Raw genomic sequence first — 17,693 nt, forward strand, 5'->3', positions numbered from 1 at the left:
TGTGCTCTGATTCCACACACACACAGACACAGACACACACAGACAGACACACACACAATATTCGTGCTTAGTAGTGTGCTAACTCTGGCCAGGCTAAATAATACAGATCAGTTTCACTGAGAAAGAGGGGCAAGAGGGTAAGGCTGAGGTAAGTGCAGCTCAAATGGGATCAGGCGGATACTTGTGTGCGTGTGTGTGTGAGAGTGTGTGTGTGTGTTGTGTAATACCAATCCACTGCTGTTTTATATCACAGATACAAGAGGACAGACAAAGGAGGGAAGGAGGGAGGGAGGGAGGGAAAGAAACCGAGAGCGACAGAAGAAAGCTGAAGTGATCGGGGTCACAAGTCTAGCACACACACACACACACACACACACACACACACACACACACACACACACACACACACACACACAACATTGAGGAATGCATACGTTATGCAAACATGTACTGAGTTTTAATAAACAGCATGCAAACACTAACATTGACACTCTTTCTTACATAACGTAGAGCAAAATCATAAAGTGTACCAAACCCTGCAAGCATACACTGATTACACACTGATCATGTGAGTGATTATAAAAAAACTTGTAAGAAATGTCCAGGTCGTATTTTACACCAAAATTAAAAAATAAAAATAAAATAAAAAACATATATAATGTATTACTATTACTGTTGTGTGTGTGTGTGGTTCAGGTATTCCCTACATTATGGGGAAAATGCCCTCACAAAGATGGCAATATCTGAAGTCCTTGTGGGCACATTTTTTGGTCCCCATGAGGAAAACGTGTCTAAGTGAAATTCTTGGGTAAGTCATGGGTAGGTTTAGGGTTTGGGGATAGAATATAATGTACAGTTTATACAGTATAAAATCATTATGTCTATGCAATGTCCCCACAAAACACGAAAACCCATTTATTTTCTTTATGTAAAATATTGTTTCCTATTCTTATTTTGGGAGGTAAAATATAACCTGGAAATTTCATGAAAATCACCAATGTAAGGGCACATCAACAAAATGCAGAATACTTACGATCGAGAAATCCTACTCATGAGTAACACATAAGATAATGAGAGAAAGAGAAAAAACCTGTTTGCATCTGATCAGATGTCTTAAAGTAAGTGCATGTGGTTTGATGAGAGAGAGATGAGAGGAGAAAGAGATCAGTGTGAGACTCACTTCTCTAGGAGGGCTAGAGCCGTGTGAGGATTGACTCGCAGGTACTTGCAGGTGGGTCGGCCGTAGTCAGCCAGATACGTGGACCAGTCCCACTGAGTGAAGAGATCCAGTAACTAAAACCAGGATGGTGGTGGTGCGGGAAAGACAAGACAAAGAGAGATCATTAAAGTTCATTAAACACCATCACTGGCCCTTGTTAGATCAGGCCAGTTCACTTCTCCCAATGTTACATAAGTGAGCAGGGCCTCTTAAATGAGATTATAGAGGAGACACAGGGGAAAGCAACATGACAAAGCAGGGGATTAGAGGAGAATGGAGAGAGGTTAAAGAGAGAACAGCCATTTACACTCTTTCACCCTGAATGCAGGGCTCTTTCTGACCCGGACCTGACCCGATAATGGGCCGGTAATGACCCGTGATTGACCCGGCCAGCTACTGACCTTGCTGGAGCCTGGCCAAAAATGCACCCCTCAGCACTGGCTCAATAAACAACAGAGCACATTCCTCCCTCCCAAGCAAACCCACTCGCACAAACACACACACATTTAGACGCAGATTCAGTGCTGGGAATGCAAACAAACACAATCAAACATGTCATCAGAACTTGCCAACAGAAAAAAAAAGCAAATGAATACACAACAACCTCTGTATTCAACCGTAAACACGCATAAAGGACACATGAAACCATATATGCCTATGTGTGCACAAAGAAATGTCTTTAAGTATGTTAAATACACTGTTATTGAGCTAAAGCAGGTTTTTATGAAGTCGAGCTTAATCGGTCTTTCCAAACAAGTATACAATGAATATTTATTAAATATATGTCAGATATGTGCACATGTGCAAATAAGTGCACCAAGCTGATGAAGTTTTGATTGAAGTGTATACATGCTGGATGAAGCCACGCTATAAATGCATTATCAAGTTCTGCTAAGGTGTCGGGCAAAATTTCAACGGCAAAAAAGGACCATTGTCTATTGTCAATAGTGTAGGGGTATATAAAGCACAATAAAGCTTTCAAACCAAACAACTTTCTGTTGGGTCAATCTGAGTGACCAACTTGAACCCACAGCGCAATCTGCATGGAGAATTCATGATTGCGTGGATTACTATTGAAGTGACTGAATTTTGCCAGCAAAAATTCGGTGAACAACAGTAAATGTGACCGCAGCTTTATTTCGACTTTTCAAAAAAAAGAAGAAAAGAAAAGACCGGCAGTCAGACTAAAGCATTTACGTGAGCAAGTATTGTATGTCTGACTGAAATCAAAATGTTAATAAACAACAAATTCAACCACCTGTATTTTCAAACAAAACTTCTCATGAAACAATGCGCGCACACACACACACACACACACCCTGTGCGATGGCAGATAAGCACCTGCGTGAGATAAGTGATTTCTGGATTTGCATACATATCTTGTTTTTTCCTTTCTCTTCTCTTCTTCCCGCTAGCATGGTCTATACAGACCCACCAAGGGAGGAAGGCTGAGGAGAGGAGAGGAGAGGAGAGGAGAGAGAGAAAAATAGGCCAGGTTTTGCCGCTGTCATTTGTAATCTGAATGCACTTGCATTCCACATAGCGCTAGCTAGTGTGTCAAACTCGTCCATGACCTGGGTTTCACCTTTCCGCTCTGCCTCTCCGCTCCGCCTTCACCTCCCAATGAACTTCCACTCGGTCTCTCTCTTTGACCTCGGCGTGACCCCCGACAGTGTTATCGGCCCCTTTCTGAACAAACAGAGGGCCACGCTAGAGAGGAGCTGGGGCATGGGGGCGTGCGGGCGCTGGATTATCACTTCCTCTCATTCTTCTAAAAGAAAGAATGATGGAGAGAAAGGGAGCAAAAAAAGAAAACATGACGTTGCACATTGATGTGTTGCTCTCGTTTCCCTCACAGCCTCAGCGTCACCCCTCGTTCACACTATCTCTCTCCTCTCTGGGCCGTTTGGATAAGGGCTTATAACAGTTATTCCGACCGTCGTACTTGTTTGTTTGGAACATAGCAGGAATAACTTTTCTCGTTAATAGCCTGGGGCTGTTGGGAATTGACTGCCGTGTTATTCTTTTCTCCCCTTAGACTTGTTGCACTTTCTGGCAGTGTTCTGGAAAAACAAGGTTTGATTTGCCACTTTACTCATGCAATAAATCTAAAAATGCCCTGGTGGGGAAGTTTGTTATGTAATGATCTAGTTACCTATGCCCTAGTAACCTAGTAGCCATCTACAAACGGCTTGTGAATAACCAGCCAACAGAGTATAATTATTCATTATGACTTCATGAAGTCGATGCAAATGTGCTGCTATGTAAAACTAAGATGAAAGGATAACGTTCTTAACCTCTAAGTCGGTTAGTTTTGTGTTCTCTAGTCACTAATGCTGAATTGTTTTTTTTTTCTCTTTGTGCCATCACTGCCACTATTAATTCATCCATGCCTTCTCCTCGCACTCCTTTTCTCGTTAGTTCTCCTCTCACCTCTGGCTGCCCTCTGGCTCTCAGTGTTGTTTAGTGCGTTCTGGAACTATCAGCCCCAGAGGCTCATGCAGGCCAAAGTTAGTTGAGCTTAAGCCTGAATAATGATAACATTGATAATAACCAGCATAGAAAAGAGAGATCAGCCTAGTAAAGAAAGAAATAACAACAACCCCACTTTGCTAAAACAAACTAGAAGGGAGGAAGAGAGAAAATGGGGCCAAAGTATCTATAGTTAAATATACAGATTGCCTGACCTATATTCAAAAATGCCTATACAGTTATCTGGTAGAGTACAGCTTCGGGTTGCATGTTAATAAAAATGTCTTCTAAACATGGGTTGAGTCACAATGGGCTGGTATGTGAGTTGTGATTTGAACCGCAGCAAATAGGGCTCAAGTGACCGGTCATAAATGTGAACGACGAGCAAATCCGATACAGATACAGCAGCAGTAAACCTCCGCTGGGAAGAGCAAATATAAACATGAGATATCCAGAACACCTTTAAGTGCACCAGTGTTTTCTCTGATGTAGTCAGTAAAAAGAGCAACAAGTGTTCAGTTTTAAGGGATAGTTGGCTAAAAAAAAGAAAACAAAAGAAAAGTCTGTCATCATTACTCAACCTTATGTTGTTCAGACCCATAAGACTTTTGATCATCTTTGAAACACACACACAAACCTGTTTCATTTGTGTTTCAAAGGTGAACAAAAGACTTTGGAATGACATGAGAGCGAGTACATAATGACAATTTTCATTTTTGGGTAAAGTACAAGGTGATCAATTAAACATTCAAAAGGTTTGGATAAGAGCAGATTTGTTGGGTCTATGGTTAATACAAATACTGGTGAAAAATCAGATGGTGGGTTGCAAACTTTATGGAATGACTAACAATTATGATCCCCAATCATCCTGTCCACCCCTAGTCAATCAAGCGGGTGGTTTTGAACTCAACCCTCAAGGTGCCTACTAATTAACATGCATTTTGATCCTCATACCATCACCGCTTATATGATTATTTCTAGAAGTTTCTGTGAGAAATCTGTTAACGTTAATGAGAAAAGGCAGGTCTTATCTTGACATTAACCTGCACATGTAACCAACAGAGAGAGGTCTGAATCAAAAACACTTAGCTCAGCTATCCATGGCTCTGGATCATGTGAATGTAGAGAGAAGAGTGGAAAGAAAGAAAAAGGGAAGGAGGAGCAACTAAAACATCATTCAACATCAGACGGTCAAAGTCCACTTGGAGGAAAATGATAAGGAGTATCTGAGTACTGAAAAAAGGAAAAGTGGCTCCCTGTTTCTCAAGCCATTTTTCAGTCCACATAGCAGTAGCACACAAGGTCAGAGGTTATCCATAGAGGTTATCCTGGTTTAGACTCCATCTATGCTAAAGTGTCCAGCAAACAGTAAGCATGAGACACTCAAACACAAATCTCAGTCTATGCAAACAAACATGCTCTTAACTGCAGGGAAACGACATGTCAATCAAAAAAGATTAACAATGTTGAACGTTTGCTTTCGCTGTCTGTGAAAAAAAAAACACTTTAAAATGACAAAGTCGTAGAGGCACCAGTGCTGGGAATGACAGCATCTGTCAATCAAAACGAGAGAAAGTGGGGAAGAGGAATAAGAGACGAGAAAGACAAAAAGAAAATAAAGGGGTCCATAATGGAAAAAAGATGATGTGGAGGAGGAAAAGAAAAATGATGGAGAGGGAAAGGAAGAGGAGGCAGCAGAGGGAGAGCAGGAGAAGAAGAGACTCCCTCTTCTTTGCTGCCTCAGAATGTTGTGCAGGTCTCAAATGAGTCAAAACAAGGGAATAAAAATAAAGGAAGGAAAAACATGTTCAGCACTTTACAATACCTCATCTTTAGTAAATACAGGTATATAGCTAACAATGACAGAAAAAGCTTTTATAGCATTTATTAACCTAGGCCAATATTAAAGTTGCAATGTAACAGAAGTAGCAATGGATCTTTTATTCCTTTTGTGACGTTATCGAAAAGAAAAAAGTACAGGGTGGGGACTTTTGTATGTGAATTGAACTTTCAGTTGACTGTAAGAAAGGGGTGGGGTATGAGCTGACTAAATGATCGGATAATTCAAGCATGTCACCATAGAGAAGTTTGTTGTTTAACTGGAAGATCAAGTTATGGGATTTTGATAAAAAATTACAAGGTATTAGTCATTGGAATTTTATATCTAATGCATTAACTAATGATAACAAACGAATAAGAATCAGAATGAGCTTAATTGCTAAGTATGTACCTTTCAGTACACATGAGGAATTTGTCTTGGTGACAGAAGCTTCCACAGCACAGACAAAATGACCGCGACAAGACAAAGATAATAAAAATATATACAAATATAAATAAAAAAAAACACAATAGACAATATGTGTATGAAATCTTAAGTGTTACAGAGACATGCACGTAACAATCCTAACACAATTTTGAAGGAATAAATCAATAAATAAAAAAACTCAAAAGATATTTTGAAGAACATCTCAGTTTTGACGGTGAATAAATGATGATAGAATTTTAATATCTGGATGAATTATCATTATGAATTTTGCTGCTATATTATGTTAACAAAATAAATGGCAGAGACATTTTAAAGTCTTTAAACAGAGTGTACCAAAAAGAGGCAGTAATGACCTGTACCCATCAGAGTACTCCAGAGTGAGTAGGACATAGTGATCCTCTCGTTCAAATAGAATTCACCCTGCACTGAACTCTGAACAGAGTAAAATCAGAGTGAGTGTAAAAATGAACAATGACCACTTACCATTGGTCTGCTCTGCTAGGATGCTGTGCTCCCTTCTGCTGGTGGGTCTGTGCCACAACTGAGTGGCTCATTTAATTACATTAGTAGAAGCAGAGACCTAAATGATTAAGACTGGCCAGAATTCTCAAGAGGGCTTCAGAGGATCTCAGCAGAGCAGAAGCTCCAGTCCGAAGTATTCTGACAGCCGTAACTTGATTAAAAAGGGTACAAACATTGCTGTAACAGGCCGCAGGACACCGAGTTCATGAGATTAATTTTCCACCTTTTCAACTCAATGACAATACTTAATTGATACAGAGATTCTCTTGCTGGGTGTGTATAGTACAAGTCACTACAGGACACTGCTAATCTCTAACTGCAAAGTGAAAATTTACGGAGGGAACTCTTAAGCATGTCGGAAAAGCATGAGGGAGGTTGGGGTCAGAGGGTGGTCAAGATGGAGATGGTTGCGGTGGCCGATACACCGCCTCTAAGCTGAACCCCTCTCGGGTCATTGTTCTGTTATCAGCCCTGTTCGCTCCGTTTGCAAGCCACATCAGGGACAAGCAAAAACAGCCCTCTTCCTGAGGCCACAACGTCTAAGGAGCCATAGTCTGGGGAAGACTTGGCCTCAAACTTACCTTCCTGTCCTCTTCAGACAAGGAAGAGTTATCTCTGGGGTTATGGTGTGGTGAAGCGGTCATAGAGACCTGAGGAAAGTGGCTAAATCCAACAGAATGCAAAACTGTCCCATTCCTGAACCATTTAAAGATTTCGGAAGTAAACCTTATTAAAACCTGGTTCATTGAAATCTCAGATGACAAAGACAAACTGTGACTGAAGTATTATAAAAAGTTAACCAAAAGTATAAAAATTATTTTAAAATATAATGAAATAAATAAATACAAATTATATTACATAAAATAATAAGTATTTGGGTCACAGAACAGATGATTTGGCACGTCCCTCTGTATACTTTCTGTGACCTTCTGGTTGACTTGTTTTGACACCTATTTTAATAGTTACGACTGTAATTAATGGACGTTTGACCGTTTACGTTAGCCTAGGGGAAGAGGTGGCCTTACTTTCAACTTCCTGTCCATTCAGAAAAGAGAGTTATTGCCAGGTCAATATGACAACAAAACAGTCACAAGCCCTTTCAGTCCAATCCAGAAGAGATCAACTAAGAATGAGTGGTAACAAATAAATTAGCAGTATTTATGTGCAAACAGTAACATTTTGCATTTGGAGGATGAGCACATTTTCACTGTCCATTTCTCCACACAACCCGTTTTAAAGGAATTGCTAGTGGTAATTAATAACTGTTAGACTGAAGAACTTGGCACTGGCCTGGGGAAGACATGACCTCTCTTTTACCTTCCTGTCTATTCCGACAAGGTTAGTTATTGCTTGGGAAGAAGTGTGACAGAATGGTCAGAGCTGAGCCAGTAGCAAACATCTAAAAGAGTCAGCAATGTGCAAAGAGAGCTAAAAGGAACACAGAACAGAATAAATATGACATTGAAATATTTACTAGAGAAGGTTTTAACATGTTTAAATACATGTGGTCAGAATTATGTTCTATGATCTAAGCATGTTATCTAATTACTCATATAGACAACAGTTTTTCAGAGTTAAATATCAAAGGAAAATGACAATAGTACACAATAGATTTGGGCCTTCATTATGTAACAGGCCACAATGAAGCACAAAAGTATATATGTACATAAACTCATAACTTATATGTAAGATTTTGGGGTCGATACTTAAAAAAATAACACTTTTATTCAGCAAATGTGCATTAAATTGATCAAAAGTGACAAAGATGTACTGTTTACATTTTTTTTTTTTTTTTTTTTTTTTACAAAAGATTTACATTTTAATAGCTGTTCTTTTGACCTTTCTATTCATCAAATAATCCTGAAAAAATGTATTACGGTTTCCAAAAAAGTTAAGCAGCACAACTGTTTGCAACATTGATAATTATAAGAAACGTTTCTTGAGGACCGAATTAACACAATGCAGCCTTAGTGAGAATAAGAGTCTTTCAAAAACACTTTCAAAAAGCCCCTAAACAGTGCAGTTCTTCATCAGGAATTGTGCTGTTCAACACAATAAAAAAATATGTATATACACATATATATATATATTTTCCCTATGGAGAAAATATGGGATTTTTACTTCCGGAAAATGACTGTTGCGCTCTATTCCTAAATGTGATAAATGAAGATGAAATGAAGTGGGATATTCAAATTCAAAACAGCTTTATTAACAACATGACACACACAGTGTCTTTTGTTAAAGTTGTTTCCAGAATCATATTTATGCCAAGGGTGTCTCATCGTTCATATTTATAAGGAAATAGTCTTTTTTACAGCTTACAGGATATGGACAAATCAAAACTACTCTTACAGCTGCTGTAGGAAAATTAAGATGGAATGTGGATCTGTGTGCGCGTGTTGTGGTGACAGACAATAAACCAGCATTACAGAACTCCTACCCCTTTCACAGGGCATGAATAAGGATATAATCTGATAAAAGTTTTTTGGTGATGCTGTCTCTATGGACGTGAACTCTGATAGCCCTCATGATCAAGGTCAAAGAGAGGCTACAGACTGAATACTGCTCACTCATGATCACCACAGCATAAAGACAGACAAACAGATAAACAGCTGCCAAAGAAAGTGAAAGAGAAAAAGAGAGAGAGAAACAAAACAAAATTAAACTTAGGGTCAGGTTGGTGCTTGTTATCCCAGTGGAATTTACCAAATCCTATTTACCTTACTAAATGACAAACAAATTGGCATTTGTAAATGGTCTACAACACATTGTGCTTTCCGGTAAAAAGGTGATGAGGGTTGAGATGGAGGTTGCTAAAGAGGCAAGACCGGTAAATCAACCTTTCTGTCAAGCCTTTAAGTAGAAATTCACAGAGGGAGGAGGAGAATGAGAAAATAAGCTAAGAAAAATAGAGAAAAAAGAAACAGGGGGTGGGAAGAGAGAAAAAAAGAGGAGTAAAAGGGAAAATAATACCAGTCTCTTTTCTGTACCCCCGTTACCCAGGCTCTCCCGTGAGGGCATAGCCCCTGGCGCGGGGCTGATCTAAAATGGTACAGGGTAAGCGGCTCAGACTTTGGATTCTGCCTGACTCCCTGACTGGACCAAAGCCAAGGTTACCAGAGGGTCAGCTCCCCCTCTCTCTGTCCCAATTCCAGCATGTATAACATGAATAACACAGAGACTTGCTGCTTTACCATACAAGCCCTCCTGGACCTGCCAATCCTAACTGAGCCCGTGAGAGACGGAGAGGGAAAAAGAGCGAGACAGATAGCACGTCAGGCTTATCGTCCGCTGGCTCCGAGGAAATGCAAGCAGGGTCGCCCGGAGGCCACTCGACTGGCCCACCCCCTACTCGCTCACTCTCCCTCTCCCTTGGACGGAAAGACAGGCGGAAGGCTGGAGAAAGTGATTACACCTGGTCTAGTTCTGGCTGTTAACTAGAGGAAGGTCAGCCAGCGTGCGCCAGGGCCAGAATGAGTTCACTGTCCAAAATATCACATTCATGTATCTTCCCACTCGCTCCCACATTCTCTTTCCTCATCACTTAGAGTTGTCAGCTGTGTGCTCTACATAATACAATGGGTGAAGTTTGCAGGAAAACATGCATAAAAACATTAAAATGACTACGCATGAGTAGTATTATATATATGAACGTAGTGTTAAAAAGGATGATTCTATGTCTTTCGTTCTGTAGATCAAATATGTATAAGTGTTCCATCATGGGATGACATTAAAAATGCATATGTTTCTTGAGAGGTTAATCATGCGCAAGTCACTTTGGATTAAAGCATCTGTTAAAAAAAAGTGTAAAAAGATACATTTAAAAAACTAAAGCATAATCTATACACAAAATATATAGTTTTTAAAACTCAATTACAATTATATTCTAAGAAAACCAAATGACAAGCAACTTATTTTAGTGCCTCTAATATACTATGTTGATCAGGGTTGAGTACAATTCAGAAGTTAAGAATTCTAAGAAATGTAACACCGGTAATTCATTCTGGGAAATATAGAAACTGAATGGAACATTCTATAGATGGTAGTTCAAACATCCATCCATTCATCCATCCATAGAAAAACACATCTTCTGAAGCAGGGGAAGCTGCAGGGAACAACCAATCCTTAAGCTTTTGCTCTTTAACACAGTATCACAATAACAATCGATAATAAAAATAGAAAAAGAATCATCAATAAAAACAAACATACCTGTCCTATATCCTATACCTGTCTCTTTATCCTATTACCCCGATATTGTGTTCTCCAATTATTGCCTCCTTTACAATCAGAGGTCAAAGCTACCTTATAAATCTATGACAAACCCTTTTTTCTTCGAAGTGTGTAACCTCCAGAACAGCACTGTGACACTACGTAAGAGTATTCTTCTTTCTTTGTGTTGCCTCTATTTCTCTCTCCCAAGGTCACAGGTTTTGGTAATCAAAGGCCACACCAGAATGTCAAGCTGTACTAAAATCCACAGAACAAGAAAATTAAATAGCGTGACAAGCAGAATATATAAATAAGTTTTTAAACAAAGGAACATAAGGCACAAGGACGTTAAATCCATCCAAACTGACTAAAACAGTGCTCCTACAGTGTAAGTTACCAGAACCAAGGGTCAGAACAGGGAAAACCACAAATATGTGGGTCCCATAAATGACCCCTATATCAGCACACACACAAAAAGAAAAACATTCTATTCTACACATTTGAAAAGTGGTGGAGCTCCAATCCTGCAGCTGGACAACGGGAAGCCCTGTTTTGAACTGGAGCGGTTTCCAAGCATTTTAAGAAAAAGTTTAACTTAAAGGGATAGTTCACACAAAAATGGAAATCCTGTCATCATTTACTCACCCTCATGTTGTTCCAAACATGGAACACAGTAGAAGATATTTCAGGTGTTTATGTCCCTATAATGAAAGTCAATGGGGTCAAAAACATTTATGTTCCTAAAAAGACAAACGTACTATGAAACTAATCCACACGACTCAACTGGTATATTCTTTTGAAGCAACACAATCATTTGGCATGATGAACAGATTGATATTTAAGTCTTTTTTACTCTTCGATTGAATAAAAGCATTGATCAATGCACACAACACAATCAAATATGGCAACAAAAACTTCAACTAATGTCAAATCTCATTGGTTCTTGCACATCACAAGGCCAAAACATCTTGACATTTGTGTTGCCAAAATAATACCTGTTTGGAATGATGTAGGTAAGGGAATGATGAAATAACTTTCATTTTTGGATGAACTATCCTTCGATTCGAGAGAGAAAGAAAGAAAGAAAAGGGTATGCTGGAGAAGCAAGAATCAGTTGACAGTTTGTGTTCATGCTGGAGTGAGAGAGAAGATGCACATCAGTGCCATCCTCATAGGGCTGAATGGGACCCTGCCGCAAAGAGAGATGTCAACCCCCTGCTCGGAGAATATCTGCTCCCTCACTGACTCCATACAAGCAGGGCAGCTCATCCGTCTGACCCCTGGAGACCTATGACAGCGCCTCAAACAGGCCTTTCACTGACACACACCAGCACACCATTGAGAAAGAGCAGGGGGGATGGCTTTAAGCGTGACACACTCACTGGGCATTGAGAGGAAGCAAATGGGGGACGATTAAACTGTGACACCTGTCACTGGCTTGTTTAGTGAGACTATGGAGAAATGGTCTGAGGAGAGCACTGCCTGTGTCGTTTCCTTTTCTTTCTCCTTCCTACATTTCCACTCCTTCTCATTCATTTTCACATATTTTCTATAAGCAAAGGCAGGAAAATCTGGGAGAGCTGGTTTGCTTGTACAATCGAGATTCTGTGGCAGTCTTGGTTCTTTCAAACTGTCTATCTCTCCCTAAAGGAACCACAAAAAAGCGTATCTGTGGGAGGCTGTAGCTGAACAGGGTTAGGAGAAGAGCACGGCCCATATGGTTTCATCCTCAATCTCTCTTCGTTCCTGCGCACCTTCACTGCCTGACCTCAGCTACTGAACTAGGCAGGTTAAGGTTCAGGGAGACTGGCTGACAGAGAGGCTCCATTAAAAACACAAACACACACTCTGGTTCATCCTACTGACATCACTAAAAGAGAATGTGGGACAAAGGTGGTCTTAGACTCACCAATCCTCCAAAGGTGGAAAATAACCTTACAGATCAGGTCCATGGTCATTGAACTGCCAGTGGATGACAAGAAACTGACTGGAATTCTTATTAACTGTGAAATAGAATGTCCTTAAGGAACAGAACATTTTTTAAATCTTAATTTAAGCATTTTTGGCTCTTTTGTTTGTGGAGACAGGGTAGGAAAATGGATTTGCATCATCCACATGAGCACCATGGCTTAATGTGTCTTTCAGAACTCAAAATATAAGGAAAATTTTAAGGAAAAGTTCACCCAAAAAAAGAAAAGGGAAGTTCTGTTGTCATTTACTCACCCTTATGTTGGTCTAAACCTGTATGACTTTCTTCTCTGGAACACAAAATAAGATATATTTATATATATTTTAAAATTTTGTTGTCTATATAATGGGTCCAGTATTGTTATTTTTCATTTTTGGGTGAACTATCTCTCTAAATACAAAAATGTATGCAACCAGAACAGTGTTGACAGTAGTGATAGATTGTATAAGAGAAGAAGGTGGCATAACAGCTGCAATCCCACAGAGAGCAGAAGGATATTTTACTGCAGTGATTCACTCTCCAAAAGGCATACAGTATGCTTGACAGGGAAATACCAAACGGCAATTTTGGAAACGGCTGGAAATCCCACATCTAGACAGAGTTCGGTTTCGATTTTCAAAGTAACCTTTATATGCACCATATGCTCACTCATCTATTAGCCAGAATTTCCACTTTCTCAATAATGATCACATTGTGTCTCATCATTAATCAATGTTTAATGGTAGTTTACTTTCGTTTTGACTTTTCAAAGTGCAAGGTTTTAGCCTTTCAGTTTTACTCAAATAGAAACTGTTAATAGAAAGTGATGTTACAGTATGTATAAATCCATTTTCCCCCAAAGCCTGCATGTTGGCACATGTTAGGCAACTGTTTGAAACAAATGATACATTAATACTGCAAGTATTCCTTGAATGGGACACTCCCGTTAGTCATTTCTCTGAACCGGTGAACTTCCTCCTATACCACAAACAATATGAAGATTAATTATAGTGTCACAAATCAGAAAAAAATTATGAGTTAAAAAAAAAAAAAAATAGGGTACATCCACTACTGTTCAAAAGTTGAGTCAGAATGATTTCTTTTGTTAATTATTCAATTAATTAATTTTATTGTTAATTGAATTGATCAAAAGTGACAGTAAATACTTGTAACATTGTTCCAAGAAAAGTCTGTTCTATTGAACTCTCTAATCAAAGAATCCTAAAAATGTAAATCACAGTTTCCACAAAAATATTAAACACAACTGTTTTCAACATTTATAACAATAAGAAATGTTTCTTGAGCACCAAATCAGCACATTAGAGTGATTTTTAAAGGATCATGCGACACTGAAGACTGGAGTAATGGCATCTAAAAACTCAACCACGCCATCACAGGAATAAATTACATTACATTAAAATATATTAAAATAGAAAACAGTTATTTAAAAATTATAATAATATTTCACAATATTAGTGTTTTTACCGACCCAAAACTTCTGAAGTGATTCTATAATTGGAGATGCATTTTGCATTTTGTATTAGAGATACATTTTCAGCTATATAAGACACTTTTTACAGCAAATATTATATTGTTATGGCCTGTAACATCTTGTGATCCATGACTATATGTGACCCTGGATCACAAAACCAGTCACAAGTCGCACGGGTATATTTGTGGCAATAGCCAACAATACATTGTATGGGTCAAAATTATAGATTTTTCTTTTATGCTAAAAATCATTAGGATATTAAGTAAAGATCATGTTCCATGAAGATATTTTGTAAACTTCCTACCGTAAATATATACAACATTTCTTTTTGTTAGTGAATGCAGTACAATCGCGAACATAAATGGACAACTTTAAAGGCGATTTTCTCAATGTTTCGATTTTTTTGCACCCTCAGATTCCAGTTTTTCAAATAGTTGTATCTTGGCCAAATATTGCCATATCCTAACAAACCATACATCAATGGAAAGCTTATATTTATTCAGTTTTCAGATGATGTGTATATATATAAATTTTTAAAAAATTTACCCATGTGACTGGTTTTGTGGTCCAGGGTCACATATATTTATAATATTATAAGGTACACTATGTAACTTTTGGCACTCTAGAGGTTAATAAACAAAACTGTATGCACCTTGCAGAAGAATGTTGTAGCCGGAGCTACTTCTTTCTGTTTATGTACTTGTATATTTGTTACTCTGCAGTGGTTGGCGTCCTGCTCTGTCTAAAATAGTCAGAATATAGGCATACCGTAGTGATTCAGGATAAACCAAAAACGCGATTTGGAAGATGGATTTGTTATATATATTTTGGGAAAAAACAAACAAACAAAAAAACAAGTTACATAGTGTACCTTCAAAGAAAAAAAATATATATATACCATCAAATCGCCTACACAGGTAAGAACTACAGATTGAAGTTTGAGAAGAACAAAATATCTCATTTTGTTACAAGAGGTCTTTATAACTGAAGGAACATTCTCCAGATTCCCTGACTCTCTAGAGAAGGTTGCTGACTGAGATTTGGGAGCAAGCAGCGAATTTTCTTAAACCGCAGTGAACTCCTTTCTGGGTGGAGGGGGTGGTGGTGTTCAAATTTCTGGCTCGCCAACATGTCCCCGCCTTGCACCCTGTTGCCGGAACAACATTTTTTCACTATGGGTCACTAGCGGACTCTGAGTTTGTTTAGCGATTACCAAACACACACATAAAAATATAAAGTAATATAAACAGACTCCAAAATAACCCTGAGAGTATTAAATCATCAGATGGTGCCAGAACATTATACGGATTACATTTCAATCATTCGTTTCTGTGCAAGCATCAAACCACACTTAAACCAACATAACCAACTTTGACAGCAGAACAGAGTTATCAAAATCACGAGAGAAAAGTGATGTCAGAGACAAAGAAATAGAGGTAAAAGAAATCAGACACAGCTGCAGATGGCTAGCTAGAATTGTATGGACACTAAGAAGGTGCCCATATGGTTCAGAAGGATGCAAGCATAAGCCTCTAGTGGTGTCACTGGTGTTAGGCTTTCACCGCCAAGGACTAGGAGAAAGGAATGGAAGGGGTTAGAGAGGGGAAATGCATTTTACATTGAATCCTTTTAACAACGTTCCAGGAATACTAGGATAATGCCTGTGGACAGGCCACAGGAATGCTTAGCAGCCTCATGGTTCCTAAATTCACGGGACCAGGAAAATGTTTCCCCGCCCCCTCTGCACTTCTATGCAGTGCCCTAGAATGAATCATGAAGTGTGGGGAGGAGAGACACCACAGCAGGGGATGTATATAATATCTCTCATACCTTCAACCATCACCATCTATGACACAAATGGAGGCTTTTATGCACCTGTACCAGAGCACCACATTACTTTGAGCCCTGCAGGTTTGTGCACCAATCATAACTGAAATGAGAATGGTTTTAAAAATTCAAATTCAATAAGTGAATTTGTAATAATTATGAATGCAAAATCACAATATCAAATTTGAATGTAAAACAGAATCAAAATGAATTGAAATTCAACAAATGTTTTACTAGAAAAGCAATATTATTGCCTTTCAAAGGCAATATTTGAATGTTAGCATGACAAAGTCTTGTTTGAAAGATTTGTAAAATAAAATAAAAATATTTTTTAAAAAATCCTTTAAGTTTGAAGGTTATACGGACAGAAAAAAATGACAAACAGATGAATAAATAAATCAGACAGACAGAAAAAGACAGACAAAAACCATATGCAGTTAACCATCAAATTAGTCAAATCTAGTCAAACTCTACTTAGACCACCCCTTCATACACTAAAAACAGTTCCGCCATCAGGGCCTCCGCATTAACCAAAGCCTGGCTGCAGGCTCTTTCCACCCCCCACCCCTTAGAACTCAGAGGAATTTGGGAAGGCAGAAGATCCAGCGCAAGAGTTGAGGCATGCGGCAGCCCCGAGAACGTGCACTGCTGGGGGGCCAGCTTCGCCACAGAGGCCAGCAGGCCTCCCACACCAAGGCCAGCCAAGGGTTCCCATCACCACAAACCTTCCCTAATCTGCTATAAGACTCCTAAATATAGAACTGCAGCATGGAGCATACCATTTATCATAATGTCTCCTTCTGATTCCTCAGTCTAATTTTTATCTGTTGCTTTTTTCTTGGAAAATCTTGGAAAACCTGCTAAAAAGACCGGAAGGCAAGTCAAACACAGGAAGGTTTTCATCTGTCTTCAGTATTTTCTTTCACCTCTATATGCTTCACATTTTGAAATGTCAAATTACAGGAAGGCCACTTAAACACAGTGTTTGAGATTGACAATTGGTTGCGTCTGAATTCCAGTTATTATGTCATATCTTACGTAATTACATCATATCCATCCTTATCCTTACATGTCATCCTTCATGTGCTTTTGCTATATGTACATTCATTTTGCATATAACAGATGAACCCACTCTGAAAATTCAGCCATGAAACCATAAAATTCCAGGTAGGCATTTTGGTTGAAGAATTGTAACTCTGCTTCATAACCAAACACAACCGTATTTTGCACTCCAAACAGCACTGTCAACCATATCTCCCTGCTATATGAATGTGGCTGAAGAGTAAAGATTAATGTAATAATGAATGAGGACGTCTGAGAATTAAGTCGTTCGTCACGTCATCCTCCATCCATTCTCTTATTACTCTCTGTCTAAAGCACTTTGAAGCATCATTTGGATGTCCTTTTCTTTTTGTATTCTTGTCTTTTCAGATAGGAGAGTGAATCCAGGTTCCAGCCTTTCACCAAAACCCCTCCCAGAGCTTCCGGACCTTTTCGTTGTCTATCTCCAGAAGGATTGACCCGCAGCCCCATCCCAGGACCCGGGAGACCGGGACACAAACGGGCCCTTCAGGTTGATTTATCGGGCGTATTCAGGGCCAGGCACGCAGAGGGACAGAACAGTTCTGACGTCTCTGATCACCAGAACAACCCCTTTAAAAAGCCACCTCTTGAGAGAAGTCTGCACCTCTAACCGACTTCGGATGCTATTGAAATTATAATAACAATAACAGTATTA

The 17,693-nt window shown here is 39.0% G+C and overlaps 1 protein-coding gene across 7 annotated transcripts in view; it reads right to left on the bottom strand.

Moving 5' to 3' along the window:
- exoc6b (exocyst complex component 6B) overlaps positions 1-17,693 on the bottom strand; it is a 94,472-nt gene that overhangs the window by 5,415 nt on the left and 71,364 nt on the right. For 6 of the 7 annotated variants that reach the window (XM_081358863.1, XM_081358862.1, XM_081358866.1 and 3 more), the window contains one exon: positions 1,181-1,293. In XM_081358863.1, coding sequence (XP_081214989.1) covers positions 1,181-1,293 — 113 coding nt within the window. Of the gene's footprint in view, positions 1-898; positions 1,046-1,180; positions 1,294-17,693 lie in introns of those variants that run through there. The other variant, XM_081358865.1, reaches the window with a different exon arrangement.

Source organism: Scardinius erythrophthalmus (genome assembly GCF_964197995.2).
Source record: "Scardinius erythrophthalmus genome assembly, chromosome: 2".
NCBI lineage: Eukaryota > Metazoa > Chordata > Actinopteri > Cypriniformes > Leuciscidae > Scardinius > Scardinius erythrophthalmus.